This window comes from Marasmius oreades, chromosome 3, assembly GCF_018924745.1.
Source record: "Marasmius oreades isolate 03SP1 chromosome 3, whole genome shotgun sequence".
Classification (NCBI taxonomy): Eukaryota; Fungi; Basidiomycota; class Agaricomycetes; order Agaricales; family Marasmiaceae; genus Marasmius; species Marasmius oreades.
Window position 1 is genome coordinate 1,074,159 of NC_057325.1, and position 26,023 is coordinate 1,100,181.

General features: G+C 47.6%; 9 protein-coding genes across 9 annotated transcripts; 4 read left to right on the plus strand and 5 right to left on the minus strand.

Annotated features, from left to right (window-relative positions):
* Positions 1-61: 61 nt before the first annotated feature.
* Positions 62-4,341, plus strand: E1B28_005661 (uncharacterized protein; the record flags this gene model as incomplete). The annotated part of the gene is made up of 20 exons (XM_043150236.1): positions 62-368; positions 430-634; positions 689-877; positions 925-1,364; positions 1,418-1,750; positions 1,806-1,963; positions 2,015-2,188; positions 2,237-2,365; positions 2,417-2,557; positions 2,613-2,735; positions 2,785-2,916; positions 2,964-3,094; positions 3,147-3,232; positions 3,286-3,398; positions 3,450-3,673; positions 3,729-3,779; positions 3,838-3,873; positions 3,926-3,973; positions 4,039-4,113; positions 4,164-4,341. 20 exons carry the CDS (start codon positions 62-64, stop codon positions 4,339-4,341), a joined length of 3,273 nt encoding a protein of 1,090 aa, XP_043011323.1.
* E1B28_005662 (uncharacterized protein) lies at positions 3,926-6,477 on the minus strand. The gene is made up of 7 exons (XM_043150237.1): positions 6,241-6,477; positions 6,122-6,154; positions 5,955-6,030; positions 5,824-5,903; positions 5,586-5,771; positions 5,258-5,525; positions 3,926-5,209 (listed from the first exon to the last, which is right to left on the minus strand). Exons 1-7 carry the CDS (start codon positions 6,274-6,276, stop codon positions 4,869-4,871), a joined length of 1,020 nt encoding a protein of 339 aa, XP_043011324.1. The 5' UTR covers positions 6,277-6,477; the 3' UTR covers positions 3,926-4,868.
* A 2,888-nt stretch (positions 6,478-9,365) lies between these two features.
* E1B28_005663 (uncharacterized protein) lies at positions 9,366-9,644 on the minus strand (the record flags this gene model as incomplete). The annotated part of the gene is made up of 1 exon (XM_043150238.1): positions 9,366-9,644. The coding sequence occupies one exon, from the start codon at positions 9,642-9,644 to the stop codon at positions 9,366-9,368; it is 279 nt and encodes a 92-aa protein (XP_043011325.1).
* Positions 9,645-10,436: 792 nt separating this feature from the next.
* On the plus strand, positions 10,437-13,035 carry E1B28_005664 (uncharacterized protein). The gene is made up of 9 exons (XM_043150239.1): positions 10,437-10,758; positions 10,818-11,009; positions 11,074-11,150; positions 11,207-11,286; positions 11,348-11,487; positions 11,544-11,635; positions 11,688-11,788; positions 11,843-12,794; positions 12,847-13,035. The coding sequence occupies exons 1-9, from the start codon at positions 10,543-10,545 to the stop codon at positions 12,902-12,904; spliced, it is 1,908 nt and encodes a 635-aa protein (XP_043011326.1). The 5' UTR covers positions 10,437-10,542; the 3' UTR covers positions 12,905-13,035.
* Positions 13,036-14,817: 1,782 nt separating this feature from the next.
* E1B28_005665 (uncharacterized protein) lies at positions 14,818-17,033 on the minus strand (the record flags this gene model as incomplete). The annotated part of the gene is made up of 4 exons (XM_043150240.1): positions 14,818-15,054; positions 15,117-16,214; positions 16,272-16,394; positions 16,455-17,033. 4 exons carry the CDS (start codon positions 17,031-17,033, stop codon positions 14,818-14,820), a joined length of 2,037 nt encoding a protein of 678 aa, XP_043011327.1.
* A 1,017-nt stretch (positions 17,034-18,050) lies between these two features.
* Positions 18,051-18,452, plus strand: E1B28_005666 (uncharacterized protein; the record flags this gene model as incomplete). Its single annotated transcript, XM_043150241.1, has 1 exon — positions 18,051-18,452. The coding sequence occupies one exon, from the start codon at positions 18,051-18,053 to the stop codon at positions 18,450-18,452; it is 402 nt and encodes a 133-aa protein (XP_043011328.1).
* Positions 18,453-18,763: 311 nt separating this feature from the next.
* E1B28_005667 (uncharacterized protein) lies at positions 18,764-21,563 on the minus strand (the record flags this gene model as incomplete). Its single annotated transcript, XM_043150242.1, has 11 exons — positions 18,764-18,803; positions 18,859-18,925; positions 18,981-19,405; positions 19,465-19,577; positions 19,627-19,650; positions 19,701-19,948; positions 20,008-20,125; positions 20,184-20,343; positions 20,396-20,622; positions 20,683-21,042; positions 21,096-21,563. 11 exons carry the CDS (start codon positions 21,561-21,563, stop codon positions 18,764-18,766), a joined length of 2,250 nt encoding a protein of 749 aa, XP_043011329.1.
* An 832-nt stretch (positions 21,564-22,395) lies between these two features.
* Positions 22,396-23,982, plus strand: E1B28_005668 (uncharacterized protein; the record flags this gene model as incomplete). The annotated part of the gene is made up of 9 exons (XM_043150243.1): positions 22,396-22,449; positions 22,499-22,577; positions 22,640-22,645; positions 22,698-22,834; positions 22,897-22,996; positions 23,064-23,134; positions 23,190-23,370; positions 23,427-23,680; positions 23,750-23,982. The coding sequence occupies 9 exons, from the start codon at positions 22,396-22,398 to the stop codon at positions 23,804-23,806; spliced, it is 939 nt and encodes a 312-aa protein (XP_043011330.1). The 3' UTR covers positions 23,807-23,982.
* E1B28_005669 (uncharacterized protein) lies at positions 23,901-25,265 on the minus strand (the record flags this gene model as incomplete). The annotated part of the gene is made up of 3 exons (XM_043150244.1): positions 24,749-25,265; positions 24,528-24,700; positions 23,901-24,462 (listed from the first exon to the last, which is right to left on the minus strand). Exons 1-3 carry the CDS (start codon positions 25,259-25,261, stop codon positions 23,901-23,903), a joined length of 1,248 nt encoding a protein of 415 aa, XP_043011331.1. The 5' UTR covers positions 25,262-25,265.
* Between the last annotated feature and the right edge of the window lie 758 nt (positions 25,266-26,023).

The window sequence follows — 26,023 nt, forward strand, 5'->3', positions numbered from 1 at the left end:
GTTGACAAACTTCAAGCGATCTCTACCTCCTCGACATCTTTTACAGGGCTCGTCTTCAGCGATGGCACCCCGTCAGGATATCTCAATAGAAGATATTTCCCCTCAAGTTGCGAGTAAATTTGACGAAGCTCAATCCTCAATTGCCAATCACCGCAAAAATTGTGTCGCTCTCTACAAGTTGCACGTTCAAGCTTCACGGATAATTAAACCCGGAAAGAAAGAGAAACCTGTCGAGTTTGTTGGAGAAGTCACTTTTCAAAATGTATTCATTGACATGGTGAACCGCGTACTGGATGTTAAGAAGGGGGCATTTGCGGATAGGATCGTTAAATTCATTGGATCCTATGTGAAGTTTGTCAATGACAAAGGCGAGTTCAAAGGTGTTCTCTCTTCAATTTTATCATTTCTCACACTACTGTACATGTCTAGTATTGGAAGAGAAGTTAACTCAAGATGTGGGCCCATCTAATTCTGCGTCAATGCAATCCCGAGAGGATGGAGAAACGCTGGCCTCTCGTTTTGTTGCTAGACTACTGAAACACCTTTTCCGAGGATTTGAGGCGAAGAATAAAGTTGTTCGACAACGCTCGGTCCACTTTGTCTCTGAAATGATGTCCAACATTGGAGAAATCGAGTAAGATGTTCCACAGCCATATCAACCACATTTACTGAATGGCCTCTTCTCCAGTGAGGAGACCTACAATCTCATTAGGAGAAACCTCAACGACCGGATTTGTGACAAGGAACCTCTGATCAGGGCTCATGTCGTGGTCGCGTTGTCCAAGCTAGTCGGTACCGAGGACCCAGATGAGCTAGAGGCCGGGGAATGCACCGCTGAGGAGTTGATATTGGACGCTCTCTGTTTTGATCCGGCTCCGTGAGTGTTCCAATTGAGTATTAGATTTTATACTAAGGCCGAAATAGGGAAGTGCGGCGAGCCGCTCTTCTTAATATCCCAGTCACGTCGGAAACTCTCCCAGTGATACTCACCCGTACGCGGGATGTTGATACCATCACACGGAAACTGGTGTTCTCAGCGGCTCTGCAAAATAAACTGGATCACCCTCGGCGGCTGACGATAGCTCAACGTGAGGAGATCGTCAAAGCTGGCCTTGGCGATAGGGAGCCTGCAGTTCGTGTTGCTGCGGGCAAGCTAGTGACTAGTTGGTTCGACCTTGTCGTGACCGAATCGCAGGGTCCACCCGAAGGGTCATTTGTGGGAGATGACGGTGGTGTCATGAGAGGCTTGATCAAGTTTCTCAGTTTATTCGATGTGGTTGGCCCAGGGGAAGCAGTGGCGGTTGATGCCGTCCTGGCGTTGTTTACCACTCGGCCTTCGCTTTTGGACGCCTTCGTATTCTCTGGTAAGTGACCTCAGTTTACCTTTCAAGCCCTTTCAGCTAAGCAGAATGTCCAGATGACTTCTGGAATGACCTATCCCCAGAGACAGTGATCCTGGCACGGATATTTGTTGATCATTGTATCCATTCGAAACAGGAAGTTCGCCTTGAAGCAGCCTCTTTGCCCGTCTTGACTGCCTTTGCGTACAATATACAACAAGGCTACAACGACATGCTCTCAGTGCTTGAAGAGGTGGAGTTAATGGAGGCCAGGAAAGGAGACGAAGCCAGTGAGGCTAAGGAGGAAGAACTGGCAAACAAGGAGATGATCCTGGGCCAGCTGTTGATGATTGTCCTCAAGCTGGATTTCATGGATGAAATAGGTAGGCGGAAGATCTTCTCGGTCGCAAGTACGTGCCTCTTTCTCCTCAACCCATCGGACACTCATTCACGCGTCATTGTTAGAGGACATGCTGGCGCATCCTCATTTGCCCGCCGGTCTTATAGAGCGATGTTTAGACATCCTACAGAAAATTGTGCCGTCTGAGCGAGAACTCATTCGAATAGTTGTAGAAGTGATAATTGAACTTCGGGATACTGACGATGGAGAGGTTGAAGACGACGTATGTTTTATCCTTACTACGAGGCCCCTCTTCTGATAGACGACGCATTAGAACGACGGCGATCGATCAGACATCACTCAAAGCACCAGCACTCTCAGAAGGGAGAGGTCGCTGAAGAGGATCAAGCAGTTGCAAACTATAACACCTGAAGAGAAATTTCAAGTGGATTTGATTGACTTGAGGTGTCTGACCTTGTGCATCGGATTGTTAGAACGAGTGGACGAGGTATGGCCTATCACTTTTACGTATGATCCTTGATCTGACATGCCCCAGTCCTTTGAGGACAACTCCACTCTTGAGGGCGTTTTGACCGACTTAATTATACCATCTGTGAAAAGAAAGGAGTCTACGCTCCGGGAAAAAGGCTTGATAAGTCTAGGGCTATGCTGTCTCATTGATAAAGTGAGTGCGGTCGGCCCATTCTAAATTGTATTCTGACTGAATCTTTGGTAGACAATGGCTGTCAACTCGTTCCAGCTTTTCTTGAGTCAAGTCCAAGGTGCCCATGAAGACCTTAAGCTGAAGATTCTCCAGATTATTTTGGACTTATTGGTCCTGTACGATAGCGAATTTTTAGGTCGCTCTGAAGACATAGTACGTCCAAACGAATGTATCCTTGGACGGCTCTCGAACTAACCTGTGTTATTAGTCCCATCAAATTATTACTTTCATTTTGCAAATGCTAGAGTCGGAGGAATCTAATCAAGTCCAAACAGTCCTCTGCGTTGGGATATGCAAACTTCTCCTTTCTGGACAAGTTACCGACTCAAGGGTGAGTTTCACTATTACCACAACTTCCTTTGGGCCTTAGTTGTCGACAGGTTCTCGCTAGTCTTATTCTGACCTATGTTTCACCCGCTACAAGCGACAATCCAGAGCTGAGGCAGTGCCTTTCGTATTTTTTCCCCCTCTATTGTTACTCCTCCAGAGAAAACCAGAGGCGTATGCAATCAGTATGCTTCTTCTTTCGGTGTCGATACCCCTCTGATACACAAAACAGGCCTTCATGCCTGCTTTTGATCTTGTTGCACGAGTTCGCGACGAGTTAGAAGAAGATCAAGAAATGATATCTCTCTATCAGTTTGGGCTATTGATTATCGATTGGACGGATGCTTCAAAACTTCTGAACGCGTACGACTTGACGTCTCCGATGTTACATCAGTTAATGACTTTCTCTGCACAGGCCTACAAGCGAGACTTCCGACAAGAACATACATGCTGATCTCGCTCTCGACATACTGCTGGCTTTGTACGATTCTGATCGTGATGGTAAGGTCTGAGCGTTTTGTTGGGCCGGTGATACGACTCACTCCTCGCATCAGATGAGGTTCGAAAGACCTTGAGTCAGTTCCTCGGACAATTGGATTCTCTTGGGAGCGACTTGAATCCTAGAACGATTTTAAAGCTGCACATTCTAATAGACCGGCTGCAGGATGTTTGTACACCCCCTTTCTCAGAAGCTTCTCATTACTTAACAAGGTAGCAGCAATGTCCCCTTGATAACTCGGCATCGGAACGGATGTTTTGTCGCTTTAAGGACAAGTTCAATAAATCGTTCGAAAAAAAACTTGAGGACCTCGATCCAAGGGCCTTTCTAGATGACGACTTCCAAGCTTTTTATGACTCGATTGGAATCAAAGCGCCAGAACATGATGTTCAAGATTGTGCGGTGACGGAAGACCCTCCCTCTACCCCGATTCTGAAAGAACGGTAAGGGTTTCTTGACCCAAATAGCTATTGAAGATTGACCTGACAGTCTTGACAGGGCACTTAATGTCCTACAAGATGTTCAGAACGACAGCCCTACAAGCCACGGGTAAGCTACTCCACTCACCCACAGTCTTCAAAGGAATATGACCTATTGCTTCTACTAGAGACTCTACCGAAGATACCAAGGATGTTACGAATGAGTACGTGAAGATTTTTGAGAACACCTCGTCTTATCAACCAACTGTTGTGTAGGGATTTACATCCTCCCATAAGTGTCTCACCCATGAAGAAGTCATCCAAGTATGCACTTTCATTTCGTTCTCTGCCTCTTTCGTCGCGATCTTGAATGGATCTACCATCTTTAGGCGAATCTCACATCCTTCTCCTGGACGGAATTTCCCGACTTCCCCATCAAGGAAGAAGCGTGGCACGACGACCAAGTAAGTTCTAGCGTCGGATTTTGGTGTTGTCATCTTTCTAATTCTAGAAGGTCAAAGCGGTTACCAGCACAAACGAAGGCGCCTCAGCGTCGGAGCGCCCGCACAACTCGTTCTCGCATAAGGGCCCGCACTCCGAGTGAACAGAGTGAAAATGAACCTGAACATGTTGACCAAGCCACTGCAGTGGTATCCGAAGGTTCCGATGATCTTGGAGGTTATTCAAATTGATATTGTTCCGTGTTGTTCAATCCTTTTACCGGTGTGTTGTATTTTGGGCTATATTGTATTGGGTCGTTTCTCAGTCTTGTACGTGTATCATATGTTATATGATGTAGAGCTTATACATTCGAATGACTACACACAAAGAAGCTCCAGAAGGAATTTGTTCCGGTATGCGCCATACGTCCTGACCTTTTTTATCACTACTTTTTTTATCTCACTGAAGTCCATTACAAACAGGGGAAAACTCTCCAGAATTGAATTGCATCTTCGCAGTTTTAACAGAGTCTGTTCAAAGCTCGAGGCATCGGCATCTCAGTCCGATACCCGATACTCCGGTTTCTTATCCAAGGACACAGTCAACAGAACACCTGCCACGGACAGGACTAATAGTGCAGCCGTTCCCGCCTGCGGCCGAACTGCCCGACAAGAAGCCAACCCAGACATTATCATCATTAGAAACGTGATGGTCGACAGCGTCACCTACAGAAACGCCGGCGACATCCTTATATCAGAACGTTCCTTTCCCCTGGTGGTCACGTATCGCGCCTACCACTGCTTTGGGAGGTGCTTGAAGTGTTATGAACCGGCCAATCGATGTTCGGGAAGCCAGGCGAAGTCTGGTTTCGACTGTGCGAAGAGTCTGGGTGGTCGAGGAAGTTGAATAGACTGGTGCTTCCGTTCCCACTAGTACCCGAACTGTGACTGTGTCTCATGGACGTGTTGTATATGCCGGCCGCCGTGTCATAACTTGAAGAGCTACGAGGGGGGAATCCACCACTCCCGGCTCCCGCACCTCGAGAAGGTGGTGGTTGAGAGGACCTTGAGGAACTAGAAAACGATTCACTGGCAATGGGCATATATGAAGACGACGATGCTGGTGAAGGGGTTGAGACGGGGAAATGAGTACTATAGTCGGGCTGACCTTGGAGAGGCGGGTGACGAAATGGACTGGCCGAAGAAGGAGACTGGTACTCGTAACTCGTGCTGACACTAGAAGAGCTGTTGGGGTTGCGGGGGGCGACATCGTGTCTGCTTTGGGTTGATATGGTCGGTATCCTCGGTCTTTTCAGACCACTGAGAGCCTGAAGATTCGTGCCGATAGGCGAATGCCGATCAATGCTACCAGTACTATGAAGAGGAAGTCCGGAGTTGTGAGATATGGATGCTTGTGGCCGCACACCATATCCCCCCTACAACAGTGGGAAAGGCCATTGTGATTCTCGGGTTGACGGAAGGAATGAGAAACTTACGTCGCCACCGACCGCTGTACCATATCCAGAACCGGGTTTGAATTTCCCATCGTTCGGTCGCTTTCTTTTCGGCAAAAGGACATCGTCTTCATCGTCAACTTCATCGTCATACGACTCTTCATTTTTAGTGACAGGATTTCCGCCCGCAAAATCAGCTGGTCCTCTACTGTCACGTTCTCCATCGTGCTAAGGACCAAAATTAGCGCTGGAGGCCGACTGCATAGTCTGTCCGACATACCCTTTGATGACGGGAAACTATATTTTCAATGTTTGAAGAGCAGTACTGATAGAGCTTGACAGGGTGGCCAGGTCGTTCCTCTAAAGCTAGAAATTGAGAATGAGACGGAAAAGTGACTTGGTGGACCTGACCGAAAATGATGACGGCGACGTCGACACTGCACAACACCCCAAGTTCATACGCTTTCTTGAACAGTCCATTTTTACGCTAGACGATGGAGGATCCGATGAAGGGGCAAGGCAAATGAGCTATCAATAAACGCGGAACCTCGAAATAAAAATAGCAAAATTGAGCTTACCTTCAGGAAGGTGACAGAACGATTGCGTTCGTGCTAAGTATACGCGAAGGGCGTATAATTGGAAGAAAAGTGCGGCAACAGCGTTAGTTTTCAGCAATAGTACCTCTATGGTCACTCACTGTGATGGGCTGAATCTCGATTTTTCTTCTCCCCATGGCAGTAGCAAGACGGATGGGGCGGGGAAGAGGATGTGGGACTGACGTTCGATCCTCCTTTTGCTCTCCTTAGATCTTCGGCATCTTAAGCTCCAAAACCTTGCCGATATGGCAAGCTCTTGACGGCGCTCTCAGTCCCTTTCCCTCCGTAAACTCCCCTTGGACCCGGGATCTTGCAATAGAAATCCGTTTCAGGAAGTCCTCAATTCAAAAGACATACAGGTGCCGTAACGTCCAGTTTCAGCTTTGATTTTCAGTCACTTATCGAATAGTCACTAACCGAACGAACCCTCGTAGATAGTGATCCTCCCGTTTTCTTCTGATATTGTTCGATCTCAACATACCGATACAAAACCTCAGTCCGTGCATGTTCAGGCTTGGATTCCAGCTCCTCAAGTCTTGAGGGCTCTATTTGGTTCTCCTACATCTATCGAACTTCTATCACCGAAGAAGTTCCTCAACTTTTCATGTCTCTCCGTCACGTCCACTCCCGCTGAATCTCCCGGTCAGCTTCCAAATCCACCCCATAGTTCCATGCGACTGATTATTTAGAGCCTATCTTCGGAGATCTATTTTCGACCCTCGTTTTCCAACGGCCCGCGCCACTTACGGCGAGGGAAACCACGGTTGCAGACTTGAAGATGGCGCTGTCCTTCCGCCGCCCAATGCTGTATATGCCGACAACCCAGATCTCCGCATGACATTCTCTCATGGACCACGTTCCCACCGTAACCAACTTCCAGTCTTCATTCTCATTCATCAGTTCGTTGGTTCGCTCTGATAACTCAGGACATGAGGCTTTGCTCTGTCAATTCAATACTCTCGTTACAGGGTTTCCACACTCTTCCGATTGAATACCTACTTTCTTCTTTTATACTGGGACCAACAGGTGCTATTCGCAGCATGGTCGATTCAACCAACCAGCGACTGCCTTTTTTGGTAAACATCTCACATCTTCGGTGCCTCCAATCCGGCTTTTTCACATTCTTCGATGACCACACGTAGCAGCAGTCCAATAGCAATCCAACATGCACGACGCTTCTCGGAAGATGTGTACGCATCCGGTGATTCACATTGGCCTTTTCACCTTTCCCGAAATCCCAATTCTCACGTCAGGCGGTAATATGGTTCTAGCGGTGCTCGTGCTCGGAAAGGGTTTCTAGCTTTCATTTAACCTGATTGGTGCCCCAGAGCGCTATACATTTGTTTCTCGCCGTTATCAGATGAACGTTATCCTTTCATTGTACACTTTACAGGTCCGCAAACGGATTTTCACTTCCTAGCCTATAACCCGGGTGAATTTCCTGAGAAGTTGATTCAAGGGGGAATGGTCTGATTCGAGTACTCTGTCCAGAGGTTACGCCACATTCGTTATTTTCTTTTTGCTCCCTGTGTACCTGGCTCACTGAACAATCATCCATCACGGGTGGTCGTCCCGCCCTAACTCATACCACCTCACGAAAGATTGCATCCTCCGGTCGCGATGGGTTCAGGCTGAGCGTGATGGCGCGGACCTTGGTTCCATCCCTTCGGTACGTCCGCCTAAACTCACCAACTTCAACGAGTTTGATTGATGATTGACATGGAGGACGATATGATAGGGTGCTGTAAGCGTAAATGTTTGGTGTTTCCAGACTGACTGCATACTCGGGTTTATCCTGGCTGGTCCTGCCTATAAAACGTGGACATGGGACCTGGGAGCAAAGTCTGGCGTGACCCCCTTTTTGTAGACTTCATATTTTACATATCAACCAGCGCGGACGATTTGATGACAAGTCAAGCTTTCTCATCCATATTTCAGATTCTTTTGGAAATTACAGATGGGGTTGAAATGGTTGGTGATATCCCAATGATGACCGCTGGCCGTTGGGACTCGGAAGTTGTTGATCTATCAAAGCGGTCCTTAACAAATCAAACATGATAGTGCTTGGTGTAGGCTTTTACAATTCCATCTATGGGTGTCCGTAGAATTCCATCAGTGTCCATACGTGTTGATCTAATTGTTGATGATTAGTCTACTGAAAACATCCGAACTCTATCCCGTTATTCGACCTCCCAATCCCAATTGAAGTCGAAGGCTACTATACGCTGCCCGCAATGGTGTCGCAATTCGTCCCGGGAGAAGACTCTTTTGACGTCGGGGATGGCCATAGCCTACCAAAACACACATTCGGGGAGAGGATATCGCGGTCAGGTTGTTGATCTGGCAAGGAGTGCAACGGCGGGCTTCCGTACGGCGTCCCTCCTACCAGTCACTGTCAATTCCGTGAAGTGTCGTCCCACAGACCTTATGTGGACCTTTGTTCCTCACTCCGAATCATCACACGCGTTGGTTTTCTCTCACAGAAACGCGACGAGTCAGAAGCTCTGTTGGTTCGCTCACATCGCGCACATGTACGCAATGTTGGTCAACCTTACTGTCTCTTGACCTCCAAAAGGTTTCGCAGCACGAAACGGATGTGAAATTCGACTGGTAAGCATGTAAGCATTGACCTCTGATGATCGAATGTTATTGTCGAACTAGATGGCTCAAAAGGGGTTTTTTTACCCTCTTACGCATGGCATCAGTAGAGAACAGAGATCATATGCAAGATCATTAAACAATCGCAGTCATTTTGAAAGTATCGATGGGATTGCGAGTGCCTTATGAGTAATACAGTTCAAAGTGTGGCTGACGGCAAACCAAGATTCCTTTCGTGTCATCCAATCGGAGTTCGATGTCCATTGTACGTTGAACTGCGTCAGAGACGAAAGGGTTTAGTGGGGAGTGTCTATTACTTGGTAATCAAGATACCAATTAATTTTGTAAATACTAGTCAAGGTGAGTCCTGTTCCTATGAGTGACACGGGATACCCACGTAGTGATAGTAGGACCACTACGCTAGCGCTCTCCCGAGAAGACTAAAAAAGTCCGACTGCCTCATTCGTCCGTTTCGAGTCTCCTACTCCTCGACCGGATTAGAGGATTGGTTGCATACCGTATGGCTTTGACTCATGAGTCCCACCGTGCCGTGACGTTTTCGCCCGAACTTCCCTCGGTCCAAAGATTTCCCAGACCAAAAGTCCTCGTCCAGACCAAGGCAGCGCTTTTAGAGAGGCAACGCAAGGAAAAGGTCTGAGCGACTGTGCAGTGTGTGGCCCAGCTGCGCAGCAGATCGATAATCTCTCGGGCTGGAACTGGGAGCAATAGCATCGGGGATTCCAGAAGACGACCAGTCTTCCTGATAGAGCACGTACATTTTTGGGAATTTGCGGTGATATAGGATCGAACTACAAATTCGGAAGGATTGTGGTTGAGGGCGTGCCGCAGCAAAAATCTCCTCCAGCCCCGTCCCCGTCCCCCAGTCCCCATCCTCTGGCATTTCCATGACTTGAGTCTAGTACATGTATTGATTTCAATGCCGTGACTTGAGTTAACCATAGCAGAGTCAGACTAAGGAAATCGTGTACATCTGTACCCTTGGACTCTGACGAGATTATCAAATGACCAGGCAGTCAAGAGCGCAGGCACATACGAAGAGGCCCTATACATCGGCCCATTGTCTAAGTGTTACAGGCCGTGTTAATGGTCGGGTAGTGCCTCGTTCGGCGGAAAGACCCAACCTGGGACTGATTCAGCTAGCTACTGAATAGAATGATCCAGGTCGTAACATTCCAGGCTAGTCAGCCTCTGATCTCCGGGTCTTCTCTTGGATGAAGGTAGAGAAAGAGAAACGCTTGAACCCAAGTCCCCGACGCCTCAACGCCTCACTGGCCGCAGCCTGTAACGGGTCGAGTGTTCTCGATGTATCTGGACAAAAGTGAACAAGGCCATGCCCAATGTAACGTAATTGAGGTGCTTACGACCACCATAAAGACGACATCCTCAATGTACTTGTCACAGGTGCAAATATTTCCCATTGCCTCCTGCGGCGTGATGTGAGGAGGCTTGACCGAATTGCGACAGGCCCGCGCCTGGCACGTCTATCGGCGAATCGAAGTCTGTGATGTCCCGAGTTTCACTTTCTTCTTTGCCTAGAGAATGAGGCGTAAATTTTACGCTTGAAAAATATCGATAATACATCTAGAGTCGAGTTCGGGCACGGGGACTACCTCGCCAGCGATGGGCCGATGGCGCAAAAGAGTGAGAATTCGAAAAATCGAGTCATGTGATCTCGGCAGGAAGCTTCGCGCTTGACTTATATCCAACTTGGACTTGGACTATAGCGAGCAGATTCCATCGCTAGACTTGCATATCATATCCGTCGAACTTGTGGGACTCTAGGAATGAGCTCTCGACGAAAATCTTCCAGAATAGAGTCCCTTCCAAGGCGTACATTTCAAGATGCTGTTGAAAGCGATGATGATAGTCAGCCTCGCGGACGGAACCAAAGGGAGCCCTCACGAAAACGAAAAAGCGCGAAGACAAAGGCAAAAGGCAAGGCGACGGGCTCTGGGAAGTTGAGTCTGTTGCCTACTATGCCTCTAGATATCCTATATGAGGTATATCGCAGTTCAACGCTGTATATATTTCTTCACGTCTTACTAAATTTGAACATTAGATTTGTACCCACTGTCAACCAAAAACGCTGCTTGCTCTCACTCGAGTCAATCGTCTCTTTCGGAAAGCATTGCTGTCTAAGAACGCTCGGCCTGTCTGGCGAGAAATGAGGAAACGGTATAACGTACCGGAGCCTTTTGGACTGTCTGAGCCAGAATGGGCGAGGTTATTGTTCGATAGTGCATGTTGTCAGGTTAGTATCTTGGCTGAAGCTACCTTTGAATGCAAGGTACATAAGCTGACCGCTTGTGTCTCAGGTGTGCGGTGTGGGAGGTGTAACCCGGGTGGAATTCATTCTACAACGGCGAATCTGTTACGGATGTATCAAACATAAGTAAGCACACGACTGAACTGTCTGAAAATGCTTCGCCGACGTGTTCAATGGTACAGCGGAGTCAGCGAAGGAAGATTTCGCTCGAAATATTGGAATCTTGATAAATCTATTCTGGACTATGTCCTACCTTCTCCAGGTGCTGATTCCTCTCCTTCGGAATCTTGTTGTCTCTCATCGCAGCACCTCTTTTTGTACAGGGCAATCCGGCTCCCATCCCACCATGTACTTCAATTGCCAAGAAATTGACGCTGTACACCATGAGTTACTCGGAAGATTTGGTTCAACCAGAATTATGTACCTTGAAAAACGGAAAACGTATCTTAACAAGCTCTCGGAAGTATGCGTCCCACTCATCCGCTGAAGAAATTTTTGGCGATTAACATCTGTTTATAGCATGCCGCACGATGCGATAAATGGATGAACCACGAGTATGTTTCTATCAAAAACGAAGAATTTCGGTTAGATCGTGAAGCTCGTTTCGCGGCGTATGGTCCTCTCTCCATTCCCTCGACATGTACATACTCATTCTAGATGCAGTATACAAACCCGACTCTTGGAGCTAGGTTACTCGCGAGAAGATACAATCTCTGTGAAACATGTGCCCTGCGTCGACAAAGATTCACTACTCACGAATCGAAGTACGTCGGCCGGTCTGTTGTAACACTTGTGATTGTCATTGAAGTTGAACTCAGGTTGGGCAATGATCAAATCTCAAGTCCTGCTGAAGATTAAAAGGCATCGCACGAACGCCTTCTTCGACAGCGATACGACGTCGGGCTCCATCCTGTCGATCCGCCGAGAGACGTTGTCCCGTTTATATACGGACTTCAAGAGATCTCTTCCTGACATCAGAAACTGGGCAGACTATCCCCATTTCCGAACCCTTTGTCTCCTTCCAGCATTGCATGACGTACTTGTTTCCCCGGACAGTGTCGCCGTTACTGAGGCTCAGTTGCGAGAAATTGTTCATAGCGACTCGCTTCAGAACGAAATTCAAGCATATGTAGCGTCGCTGAAAGCCCATGTTACTAAAGCGATTGACGGAAGAAACCATTCCGTCTCCCAGAGACTCAACGCTCCAGCGTGCTCGTTTTCACCCGCACCACCATCGAACGTATTATGCGGCCTTGTCCCGCTGGGTGGACCTGATTCAATTGATCTAGCCATGACTGTCACCTCTTGTGCTATCTGCTGGAAACGGGGATTTTCTTTGAGCGACATGGTCAGACACCCTTGTCGTATCGCGACCATATTCGGAAACCTTCCAGAGTTGAAAGAAGGGGTTGGCGAGCCAGTCGTGAATGCCCCAATTTCTCTGCTTGAATCGGGAGTAAGTCTAGTGTCTGCGTCGGGTTTTCAGGATGTAGCAGCGACCACGGTCAGTGATATGGATGGGTTGGGGGCGTTTTATAAGTGTTTGGTTTGTCAAGAAAGTCCAGGTTATGTCGGGACGTGGAGGGAATGCATTGAGCATCTCGATTCACATTACCGCAAGGATCTCGTTACAAAATGGATGGAGGTTGTGAGTAACCGGGAGCTGGGTGAGAGGAAGGATGAGAGACTGTGTTGGTCTTGTGGGTGGTGCAACGAGCATGTTGACGCTCCGACAACACGAGCTGGTGTCTTGGAACATCTGCATGTGGAGTATGTGTTTATAACCCCGCTACTGATACAGACTGATATTGTACCCTTTTAGGCATCGGATCTCGGAGGCTCATGTTCCTAAAGATTTTTTCTGCGTACAAAGCTGGTGATCTTGTTATTTTTGTCGACACACCATCTATAAATTTGTGTTAACACTTATCTAATGATCATTTCTTGTGGGATGCAAACCTTACGGTAGAGGCGAGAGAATTGAAAACTCGTGGACATCGAATATTGTGCGGCCATGGGACCTCAAAGTTATTACTCACGTTCTCCGGAGTCGTCCGGTCGATTCCCATCATGTATAATGCTTCAACCAGCCCGGACGCCGCGTTAGCACAGTGTTGGCCAGAATGAAAAAATATTTTATAAAAGTACACGCAGATCCATGCAGGAGCTGGGAATAGGTGGGATAGATATGGGTATCGTTACAATCACGGCGAAGGAATCCAACAAGGTATGACTATGATGGACGAACAAGTTTCCGCTCTAATTAGCCTTGAAGAACCAGGAATGAAAGTCCACATACCTTGAAATGACACCTCGGGTAAATTCTCAATCATCACCCTGTTTTTTGCAGCATCTATCTGTGCAATGGACCCCAGAAGCCTGATGCGTCGAAATATCAAATTCTGCACCGAATGAGAAGGAACTGATGTGTAACTGACGACATGATGAAGAGGAACAAAAAGGTGAACAAGTGCGTCACCGAAACTCGTGTCGAGGATGTTTCTCATGAAGGAGTATTCTGTAGGCCGTTGGGGTCTGATGAATATCTGACGGTTGGCATAGACCTTCTTATACCTTCTGCAAAACTTTCGACGCGAAACCGGGAATGACCAAGGAATAGCCACTCCGATCAGAGAACTACCTCAGTCACTAGAGATGAGAATCATTGCCACCTTGGACGACTGTGTAGTTTCCAATGTTTTCCGAGGATATAATGAAAATTGAACGCAGGTCGGGGCCAGTTCAGACTGTGGAGCATGGTTAGTTTGGGTAGTCCTTATATGAGCCGTTGGTCCAACGGTAAGGACTTGGGAAACTTGATGATACCTACAGCTCAGGGTTCCGCTTTCTGTACTTGCGGAATAGTTGAGATGTTTACTCTATGGTCGCCGCCGCTGACCGATGAAAGCGAAGTTCGGTGAGAATTCATCCAGAGTCATGGTCGAGGTGGTGCCGAAGATGCCATCGGAGCTGATACAGTGGTCAAGTTGACCCCCTCGGACCTCGCTAGCTTCCTGAGCCTCCTTTCTGCTGTTCCTGCCAGCAACACTCTTGTACCATATGTTCGAATTCCACCCCACTGCACTCCGCTGGTAATGCAACTCGTCGATTGCTCACGCAGTTCGTACGATCTTCAAATGCACCAAAATATTTTTGTTATCCGAACCGGTGGGCAATCGCGATTAGTGGACTTGCAACCGGATGTAGTCTGGAGACGACCCTTTGAAGAAACTTCAGCGACCCTTGCGGTTTGGCACAAAGCACGAGGTAAAAAGACAAGAAACTCAAGTGCTAGTGGTTTCTCCGGAACATTTTTCATCCTTCCTAACAAAGAAGTCAATACTCACCAGTAAATGCTATCAATCTGGCTTCGATCCTATCGTGTGATTGAAATGTTTGAATCGGCCAGTCCAAGTGAAAGATCGCTTTTCCTTGTGTCCGGCGCGCACCGTATACTTACATCCCTCGTCATCTCCAGAAGTGAGGTCCATCATAATCCATATTACAAGGCTCAACCGCTTCCGAAGTAAATGAGCCATATCCAGAGTGAAGGCAGAGTGAAGGCAGACCAGTGCGCAGGTGTTGAGTGAGAGGCCGCTGGTCGTCGGAGCCGCGGCCTCTGCGGCATGCGACCAACACGCGAAAAATATTATTAATACACGAACTACGATGCGACGATGTACGGTACAATCATTATCATTGTGCCAAAAGCGTAAGAAAAAGTCATGCAAGCAGAACTTCCAATATCGTACTGGAACTCATCCTGAATCAAGATAAAAAACAAAGTCAAATATCACCTCCTCATCCTCTTCGCATCCCCACTCCCTCCATCCGAACCCATCCCAGAAGCAGACATAAGTCCCATGCCTTGTGCTGGGCGTCTGGAATAGGAATTGCTGGTCGTTGATGTCGATCTGTGTTCGTGATTGAAAATGTCATCCAGGATAAAAATCTCAACCCACCTCATGGTATCCGCGCTTCTTTTCATACCTACCTGAGGGGGTATCGAGCTTTGTCTGCCTTGATTCCTCTGCGAGAAGGGAAGAAAGTCAGTTATTCATTAGGCTTTTGGAGATGCAACTCTCGACTGACGATTTCAGATGGGAACGAGAACCCCCCTCGTTTCGGGGTACTTGATGCCACACCAGGACCGGAGAACGAGGGTGGTGGTGGGGAAGGTTTGAACAAATTCGAAGCACCGGAGTCGGCAGGCTTAGATCTGCTGCCTTTGTCGTTGAGGTTCATATTCCCGATGTACGGCTCCTGTTTCAGCGGTATACGCTGAGCTTGCTGCTGCTCCCGTTCTTCTTGTTGCTGCCGCCAGTTTATGTTCGAAGCATCAGAGGAGGAAGACGCTGAAGATACAGGTAACCCAGCAAGGGCAGCCCCGATCGCAGCAAACCTTGAGCTCGATGATTTATTCACGGCAGGAGGAGGCTCCATTAATCCCTGATTCGTACTCTCATCCTCATCCTCACCCTGCTCGATAGGTCTCCCCGCATCACCCTCATCATCCCCAAGATCGACCATCGCATAGAACATATCATCCTCCGAGCTAATGATGAATGAATCTTCCTCGTGTAGAGTTTCTGAGGAGACTTGTTCAGGGCCGTGTGGTGGAGGAGGAATGGAAACGGCAGCTTTCACTGATCGTGATGGTTGTCGGGTTTCAGAAGTCACAAGACCACTTTGTTTCGTGCTTAAGGTGTCGGCTTTGGTTCCGCAAGGTTGATGATAAGAAGAAGTGGTGGTGGTGGTGGAAGTCTGGAGTTTCTGTAATTGTTGAGGGTGGTGATGGGCGGGGGTAGTGATAGGCGTATTCAACCCGGTAGAACTGGGGTTGGATTTCCCGAATGGCGTCGTTGTCATTGAGCTTTTGGAGGAGGTGGAGGCCGTGATAGGCATATTCTCCACCGGGTTAAATTTCCCAAATGGCGTCGTTGTCGCTGAAGTTTTCGAGGTGGAGGCCAAGTTTGGTTGAGGAGCAGGGTTGTTGATCGCTTCGGTTTTGACCGTGGTATCAGTGGACGAAGTGGCGAGGTATTTCCGAGTATGGGTATTAGCATTGAATGGTTGTGCAGAGATAGACATCGAAGCTGAAGTTGTAGTGGTGGCAGGAGAAGGCGGAACAATGGGTTTCTTCTCCATGAATTCAGGTCGTCTGTGAAGCTGGTCTGGGTCGAATTTAGGCTGGTGTTGAGAATAAGAGGTAAATGAAGGCCGACTCAGGTGAATGGAATGACGTACAGGTGTAACTTTTATCTTCACCACTTCCTGGGTATAACTCTTGTCATACAAACAATTTCCAAGTAGGTTTCCAAAGTTTCGAAGAGCGCGCTTTAACCCATCCGTTACTGCTTCTTTTCGACACTATCATGTAGCGTCAGGAGGGTGTGTAAAGAGATGAGATATGCAATACGGAACACGCACCTTATCAAGCGCGGCCCCTTTACTCTTCGAATTCTCCAACAACCCATACCCGACATCCTCATGATACACACCATCTCTCAGTGTTACCCGGACAATTGCAGTCACACCCACATTAAACCTCTTCGTCTCCTCGTTGCAATCAATAAAATCTGTCGCGATACTGGTTATACTTGAACTCCAGCCGTTAAACCCAAACACCTCGTTTGCCAGGTTTATCACCTTCCAACCCTCAGCATAAATCAATTTAGGACCTCCTCCAGGACCAGGTCGTGTAGAGATATATTCAGGACCTAGCCTTTGGTTGAGTTTGGCTTGCAAAGCAGCAATCTTAACAGCGGTCGCTTCTGACATGTCTATAAAGGACGATTCATCGTGGAGAAATCCAGGTATGGGTTGTGAGCGATTATGAGAGGTTCCGTGCATGTTCTTATCAAAGGACATAGCTCCTGAAATGCTTAAATTTGGTTCGTTGGAATTGGTGCTCGGACCAACGTGGGATAATGGGATACCGAATGGACCAGTTGAACGATTTAAGGTGAGGTATAATTCAACGAGGTGACCGCTCAATGCACCTGCCATTCAACGACTGCGCAAGAGGGAGGGAAGAAGGAAAGATGAAGAGGTCAGGTCAGGATGATGGTCGTAACTCGGATGCGCATAGACGCGTCCGTCAGGTGACTCATGCGTGACCTTACGTGACTCGATAATCTGACTTCGAATTTGCGATCCGAGGTTTATCCATTTCACCTTCAATTACCACGCATCCAAAACCCTCCGAACAAAAATTCCGCTTCTGATACCGAAAGGACCCTTTACCTTCGCCTCGGTACGACGTCCATCGATCCTGAACCAGGCGTTCTTCATCCGAACTCAGTATGACGTAACCCAGTATTCAACGAAATGACTCGTGTTGTCGAAGCGTTGGGAAGGTAGAAGGACTCGGAGTATATTGTTAGAGTCAGGTACTTCATTACGGATTGAAATATCAAGATCAGGGTGAGTTTTTGAGGGCGTTGAACAAATTGCGGATTTTGGGCATGGGGAGGATCATAACTCGATCTGATCCGGCAGCGACACTCATTGGAGGTGCTCTACTCGCAGAGGAGACTGAAAGTGGAGATAGAAGCAGATGCTGTCCAGTGTCCTTCTCGGATGGTGGCGATGGTTTTGGAATGAATGTAGGTACGTATCCGCTGGACAACATGCTATCAACTGCGATATTACAGTTTTGAGAAGTTGGCACTGTCGCGTCGCGTTTTAATGCGATCGCATGACCGTGTTTTTCTCCAATCGCGACTTACACGGCTTTTGTGTAAACGTCCAAGTTATCAGTCTCTCATCTCCGGCTGTATCACAAAAACCTCAGACACCTACTTTCACTCACATATCGGTTCTCATCTCGCAGAAAGCCCAGACGTCAGGGATCTACCTACTTCTGCATATCGGTTCTCATCTCCGAGCTCGAGTCACCAAAGCGTGGTCCGCAAGTGCTACCAACTTAGTAGGCCTCCATCTTCCAAATTGAGTCATAAACTATCAGCCCAAAACTACAGCTGAACTTTCCCCTACCTCATCAACCGAGTATCATCGAAAACCATGGCCACTGAAACTCGCACTTTTCGCACCCAAAATCCCTATGAAATCAAATTTCGCTACTGTCGTGCCGTCCGTAAAGGACCCTTTATCTTCGTCTCCGGCACTACGGCCATCGACGGTGAAACAGGTGCCCTCCTTCATCCCGATTCTGCATTCGACCAAGCAACACAGATATTTGGTGAAATCAGACGGGCTGTCGAAGCGTTGGGTGGGAAGAAAGAGGATATTGTGAGAGTTAGAATGTTCGTCAAAGATGCCCCGGATCAGGGGGATGTTGCGAAAGCGTTGAGAGATGCTGAGTTTGGCACGGAGGAGGGTCCCGCAGCCACGATGGTTGCTGGTGCGGTGTTTGTGCAGAACGATATGAAGGTTGAGATTGAAGCGGACGCTGTGGTCTTCTAAGGAGCATGAACAGAAGAAGAAGGAAGGAAAGTATGGAATCATAGTGACGTCCGTGCTGGCGATGTACTTGTTGAAGATGGTTTCCGACGTCGAATTGAAAAGATTAATTAACACTGCGCGGAAAATCGGAAAGACGCTGCCATCTACCATCACGAATCCATAGGGTCCTTGTGAGTACCGAAATAATACAATAGTAAACGGTTAGGAGGTAGAGGTACAAATAGAGGGGTGTGTTTCTCATTAAAACATTATTGTTTCCCACCAGACGACGCCGGAATGTGGCGTAGAATGATTGGGAAGAGCTCAACCTATCAAACATTCGCACCAAAGTATCTCGCCCAATCCTCCCATCTGGATTACAAGGTTTCAATCGTCTAATATTTAGCTGGAGAAGAGAAGTACGTACGCGTCACCTCCAACAGCTTGCACCCATAAATCAGCCGAATTCGAGTTCGGTGCCAATGAGGCGTAACCTGGATTGAAAGGTGTCAAATGTATTCGCATCTGGTTCTATGTATAAAAACGCGCCTGTAAAAGCAGAACTACCAAAATCTTCACCAGCGGCCTCAGTTTGACTGATCCAATCACCCGCGGCAGCGTCCGTTTCTTGACCCTGCTGGAACTCACCACCGAACGCCTGGCCAGCCTGAACGGAATCAAAGAATCCTGTGCCTGATGAAAGATCCTCTGTATATAACGGAAGGTCCCAAAAGCTTGAGTTTGAGCGGCCTGCAGTGTAGCCCGCAGAGGAAGACACGTCCGATGTTGGGTTGGACCACCAGTTCTCCAAGTCGGTAACAGGCTCATGGCTAGGCTGCTGAAAAGGATTCTGCCGAGCATCATCATTCTCAGTCCTGGAACGCTTCTTGGATGCAATGCAAGCGGTAGTCGGAAGCTCAGTGATATTCAGAATCTCCGTTATGATGTCAATGATCCCGCCTGCTTTTTGCCAGCTGATGTTCCAAGCATAAGCCTCAACATGGCGTTGAGACAGAACGAAAAAGAAACATACCGCGGTTCGAAACGCCTCAGGACTGAAATACATCGATGTACGTCTTGTATATGCCTTGTGGGATCTATGGACAGTCCTAACCTAAAATTGCCCCACAGGTTCAACGTCAGGACCTGTCCAAAATTCAGTATCATTTTGGTAGTGATTCGCTATCACACTTACCATCGCAGAACTATACAGAGACATCTAGCTGATACGTCAGTTGAAGGAGATTTAGAAATCCGCAGTGAAGCTACCTGTCCTGTCGTCCAATCCACGACCCCTTTATTGGCCTGAATGTCCAAAAGCCGTATACAGGACCTAGCAGCATTAGAGCATACCGCTAACGAAGAATACGATAGCCCTGGAGACTTGTCGTTCCTGCCTGGTATGGAAATAAAGGGACAGTGTATCTGAATTTGGACCCAATAATATATAGAATGTATGGTTGCGGACTGATTGAAAAACACAGAGTTTGGTTGGTCGCGATTGAGGTTCCATCGCACTAAAAAAAGACAAACAAGCGTTGGAATGCGAGATTATTTGCGTCGCGTTGACACTCACGATGCTCCGGGACCTGATCAATCCACACATTGAGGAGAGAATCCAGCTCAGTGAGGACTTTTTCATCGTCTGGTATCCCCCAGATATGGTTCTCCAAACCGCGCTTGTTCAGTCCAAGCTTTATAGGTATTCCGGTTCAGACAACGGCCGGAAGAATTGAAGAAAAATAAACGTACATATGACCGCTGAGCTATTCCTAGAACGCGCAATAACTTCATGAACTGCACCCAGAACGTAATTGTTGAAGGTTTGCCAGGTGGTTGTTTAAAGCATTTGTCGGGATCCGGGTGTTCCCAGTACTCATCGTCAACTTCGAGGGGAAATTCCTGGTTGAAACTAGAGGGCAAGAATGACTAATAAGAGAAACCTGAATGAATTTGGGACTCACTCAATGGGGGTCGTACACCTGGGTCGTCCATAGAAAGCACTTGAATAGGCATCGATGGCGATCAGGACCCAGAACACACGTTTCCAGAGCTCCTGCTCTGCCAACGATTTCCTCTCCATGAACCTATTACGGTGCGCTCCGACGACATGCGCATATCTAAACCCGAGTGAAACCAAAGGCCAAGTAAGATTACCTGCTGTAGTCGGTTGAATGAACATGATATAGTTCTATGGGCGTAAGGCTCAGGTGCGACGAAAATATGAGAAAATGGGGATTCGAGTACGCACACACAGCGCCTGGAGCTCATGAACAGAGGGTCCTGTCTCCGCATCCCATGACAGGATCTCGAACGGACGTAATTGATTGATCCACTTCCACCCAGCACTCAGCTCTCCGCCACCCTCGATAAGAACTCTTGGATCATCCGAATATCGAGCTGCCAAACCGCACACCGTCAACAAGAGAGCACCAAACGCTCGATTGCGAATGTAGAGTCCTTCGAACACGTTTCGTTCGAATGAAGGTCGGTGCAACATTTTGATACTGAGTTGAAACTTGTCGAAATAGAGAGCAACGAGATGGAAGATTAGATCCACATCAGGAAACATGAACAGAGGGGTTGCTTGTTCATATATCGTTCGTTGGAACTGACCACAAGGATGAGAATATGAGTGATCAACTAGATATGTACGACATTTACAGGGAAGTAGGTCCAGAATTCAGGCCGTTTTGGGGTGGCGTTAGTGGGCTCCTGCCCAGAAGTTGCTGCTTTGACGTTGAAAGCAGTCTTCAAAAGCATGACATTGCTACCCTTTCCGTAGTACGTATCCTTCGCATCAGTGTTGCCAAAGTGGAGGTGCCGTAGACCGTCGGACAGCGGTAAGTCTCTTTCCGCTTCTTCTTCCTTGGCGTGTGGAAGATCACATTGAAAGGGAACAGGACGCGGTAAGTTATCTGGCTCTGGACTGGTTGAAGAACTATGTAGGCTTTTTACTGGAGATGTTGACTGTTTGAGTTGGGTCTCTAGATGTCGAGCATAGCACGAAATCAGCACGAGGATCTTGAGAGTGACTGTCTGGTCTTCAGCGAGCTTGTATGAGCTTGATGTTGAGAGGATAGCGGATATATGCCCCTTGGCTTCCTCGATTTCGCATTCTTCCAGTTGCATTGATGGCTGTGAAGGGTTCGAGCGCAATTTCCCCAAAACGAAAAAACAAAGACGCACTTGTGGTTCTGTCGACGGAATCCGGGATCTCGACAACTGAGTCGTGGCCGTGTTGTTTCTCTCTTCCGTTGACTTTCCATATTTCTAATTTCGAATAAACCCCATGAGCCATGTCCTATACCCGTATTGAGAAAATACGCACCTTTGCCACTCTAACCTCTGCCAATCGATGTGTACACTCCAAATTGAAAGATATGCAGTGGGTACATATTTTTGAAGCTTGTTCTGCACTGTCACCTAGACGATTGGAATGCTCATCAGCTAGGGAGCATTTCGTTCAGTTGTATTGACGCGCATTTGACTACACGATTCACAGTGGTCAGATTAACAGATAGAAGCTGGAAGGGAATTCTCACTCTTTTTCTGCATGTAAATGATCGTGGTCAGTTTTCTGAAAACCCGAGGATATGCACACACCTGCTTGCAATTATCGCACGAATTCTGCAGCCTCCTCTTCTTGAAACCTCCTGCAGGGGTCTTGTATAGCGGCTGGTCTGAATCCATGATCAACCTTCCGGCCTCAATCGGCAAATTTTATAAATACAGCGGTGAGCGATAACCACGGAGAGAACTGTCACTGCACATTGATTCCGATAAATAGGTTTGGTGGACGTAACTGGGCGCTGCAGGAGTGTTGTGGGGAAGCAATGAGTCTAATACTCATGCACTACCCATACTCTATGGTGTATGGTGGGGAAGGACAGGGAAGAACCGGCATTTGACATAGCCGAGATCCGGGTCCAGCTGCCAGCTCCTCAGACCTTTCCTTCATACCATGTCTGCTGAAGAACTATCCAAAGTCGTAGGACACCAACTTCCAGATCGTCCAGTACGCTTTCATCCCAACTAACTCCCCGGAAGTTCTGACAGTTGACCAGGTTGCATGGAATAAACGAGACCTCTTAACCTACGCAGCCGGCGTTGGGGCGAAACACGATGATTTGCACTTTGTTTACGGTGAGTGCGCCATCATTTCAAAGCATTTGTCCGTTACTGAATTTGACAATTTTACTGATCAGAACTTCGTGAGTCTCCTTGAGAATTTCAAGTCGAGTGACATATTCAAGTCATGAATAGACCCCAACTTCTCCGCGATCCCAACATACCCTGTCGTCCTTGCTCTAAAGGGAGCGGACCAGGATGTCAACTTGTTTTCTGAACGTGTCGGAGGTGGAGGCAAGCTACCTGGTGTACCCAAACTGGATCCTAACAGGGTAGTACGTCGTTTACTTACTCCATAGCTTCGATTCCTTGTTGACCGCTCATATTGAAATAGGTGCACGGTACCCAGTCTATTGAAATTCTCAAACCGCTTCCTTTGGTTAGTGGCCCCGGTTGGGTCTGGAAGATGAGATATACATCTGTTGTTGAGAACAGTACGTTTTATCTGGTCATCGTTGCACGATCAACCAAGAAACCGACACGAACGTTTCCCCATCGTAGAAAGTGGTTTGATCCTCACTGCCGAAAACCTGTTGGTAGACCCTCAGGGGGTCCCATATGCGAAACTCTACGTAAGCGGTTCTCTCTTCGTTCCCTCTACTCATCTTCCCAACTGTCACACCGTAGAGCTCGTCATTTAATGTCGGCGCAAAGGTGACAGGCCAAAGATTCTCAAAAGCTATCGCAGGACCTCCGCAGGCAAAAGAGATACCCAAACGTCAGCCCGACTGGACAGTCAAAGACAACACCACTCCTGAACAAGCAATCGTCTTCCGTCTCAGTGGTGATTATAACCCGCTTCACATCGGTGTGTATCACAAACACCTCGTTCTCGTTCTGCTTAAACTTGAACTCGTCTGACAGATCCCAGGATCGGCCAAGCCGCCGGTTTCGGAGGAGTCATCCTTCATGGTTTGTCGACCTTTGGGTTCGCTGCCCGTGCACTCCTCAAAGCTGTGGCTGGGAACGACCCTAATGCTTTGAAGTTTTACGGTGTGCGATTCACGTCTCCTGTAAAACCAGGTGACGCACTCGAAACTCAAATATGGGAGGTCGGTCCTGGACCTGAGGGTACCATCGAGGTCACTTTTGTCACCAAGAATCTGACGAGTGGAAAGGTATGTTTTTATTGTGACATCCTATTTGGATTTCTACCGCTCAACGTGAACTTGCCGCGAAATATAAAGGTCAGCTTAGGCGGAGGCATCGCATACATCAAGAAGTCCGAGAAGAGCAAGCTGTAGTGAATGTTTCTCGTTCGCGAAAACTTCTCGAAAGTTGCATATGACGGACTCTATATATATATATATTACTTGTGAATTCTTCAACTCTCGTCAATCAAGGAACAATCGAAGGCTTTTCGTCGAGCCGCCTTCCGAGTGCTCTTGCCCTGTCCCACATTTCGTCACCTTCAAAATAGCAGCCCATTAACCACCGGTTAACAGTTTCTCTCTGCTGTACAACTGGATCCTTGAAAGCAGTTCTCGCATGCAATACTCTTCGATTGTCGAACAAAACCGCATCGCCCTCGCACAATGTATAATGATACACATTTTGTGAATCCTGTAGTGCTTGATCATATCTTTGCAATGCATGGTAAAACATGATCGGTGTCGATAGTAGTAATGGTCCTTGGAACGGTGGACTGTAGTTGATATATTCGACGTGGGAGCTGTTTGTAGGCGATAGCTGGATGGTGGGATGAAGTTGGTGGTAATGTCGTTCGCCAAATACATATTGGAAAGATACCGGTGTTTTCGAGAGGACGTCGAAAAACTGGGTATTGATCTTTCTGAGTTGGTATGCCGCGTTGAAAGCATCGGCAAACAAGGACGTCCCGCCCTCTACTTTGTTGCGTATGCAATGGAGGATTTGGTAGCGAGGTGGATTTGAGAAGTATCTATACGAGATTGAAGCGGAGGGGTGAATCTCGATCTTATGAGGAATGGGCAGGAGAAGGCTCACAGAAGATCCATGTGGAACCCAAGGTTTAGATTGGTATAAGCAATATTCTCACTATTTTTGTTTTGAACATCCCAGACCTCGCCGTAGAATGTAGGTCGTATATCACTGAATAGAGAAGCAAGCTGACGAAGTTCACAGTTCTGGTGATCCGTCACTTCATTAGGGACGGCTCGCTACAAAAGAATGAGTGAATAGCTTTAGGTAGTTTCAAAAAGACTTACGACAAAGAGCAACCCATACTGCCGAAGCTGGTTCATAGCCTTCAATAACCCCGCTGGTGCCTTCAATTCCTCATACGGTATGAACAAATCTTTAGACTGAGAAATCTGATCCTTATCCCAAAATTTCTGAGAAATATCCTTATGAAACTCGTTTAATCCCTTTGGCGACGAATGTCTCTCCAAGAACTCTCTTTCAAAAAATGATTTATGCCCGTCTTCCCATTCGATATTGATGCCCTTTTCACCTTCCAGACTCACAATAATGGGTTTGACATCAGGCGATATATCCGAAGTCTGGTGTAATTTCTGTGTGGTAGCTGGGTGAACGCATTCCTTTCCTTGACATGAATCACGAAGCCAGGCGTAGGGAAATGAGGTGTGCAGTGTGTCGATCGTGAGATCCTGGTCTCCCATTGTGAATGAAGACCACGTCCGTGTTCGAGGTAGAGGTCTTTTGAAACCTGTGGAGGCTGCTCTGGAGAGATATGAAGATAGTCGTATCGTTAATGTCATGGATGAGAGATTGAGAGAAAGGCTCGGAGAGAATCCGGACAGTATTCCTGGAACTCGGGCCGGTCAACAATCAACACAATGTGCATTTGAACGTTGTGGTAGTACAATTCAGATTTAAATCTGAAGGTCATTTCCGGATAGACTATATCGAAGTTGGTTGTCTGGAAGAAGAGGATGCAATTTTTTAAACAAGTTCAACCACAAATTGCCAGGACGGGATTGCTTACATAAGAATCTCGACTAGCCAATCAGCGGCCTTCCACGACGTTAAACACTTCGGACTGTAACGGTGACCAGACTACAATGAGCTCGACGGTAGCGTCTCAGGAGGAAATGAAGAAGGCCAAGATGCCTCTGGGTTGGAGAGACCAGTGCTCTGCGTGAGTCTTTTCGAACATCCAGCGAAACTCGAAGCTGAAATATTAATATTTCTCTATTGGCAAATTCTCATTGGTTGTAATTCTATCACCGCTACGACCTACGAAGCTTATTGATTCCCTTGAACATCTGCCGGACGGAGAAGAACTATCTTCCTTGGGAATGTGAGCACGAGAAACACGCGTATGAAAAGTACGCATTGACTTTCATCCAGTTCTGGTCGTGCAATACTAAGTCGTTTCCACTCTTTCACCAGATGCCAATACGACGAGTATGTTCATTTGTCGCTCAGTTTCCTGAGAAGATGCTCATAGTCTGCAGTTACATCCAAAGAATGACCCTCCTATCGAAGCAGAAACGGGCAGCTCTCGAAGAATCCGCGTA

What these genes read in the sequence shown, in the direction of transcription:
- E1B28_005662 (XM_043150237.1), bottom strand. Translation starts at nt 6,276, where the DNA reads ATGGGGAGAAGAAAAATCGAGATTCAGCCCATCACA. An exon ending in GTTCTGTCACCTTCCTGAAG is followed by an intron (nt 6,031 to 6,121) that starts GTAAGCTCAATT and finishes TCCATCGTCTAG; the next exon opens with CGTAAAAATGGACTGTTCAA. An exon ending in TAGTTTCCCGTCATCAAAGG is followed by an intron (nt 5,772 to 5,823) that starts GTATGTCGGACA and finishes TTTGGTCCTTAG; the next exon opens with CACGATGGAGAACGTGACAG.
- E1B28_005664 (XM_043150239.1), top strand. Translation starts at nt 10,543, where the DNA reads ATGAGCTCTCGACGAAAATCTTCCAGAATAGAGTCCCTTCCAAGGCGT. An exon ending in TACGGATGTATCAAACATAA is followed by an intron (nt 11,151 to 11,206) that starts GTAAGCACACGA and finishes TCAATGGTACAG; the next exon opens with CGGAGTCAGCGAAGGAAGAT. An exon ending in CTATGTCCTACCTTCTCCAG is followed by an intron (nt 11,287 to 11,347) that starts GTGCTGATTCCT and finishes CTTTTTGTACAG; the next exon opens with GGCAATCCGGCTCCCATCCC.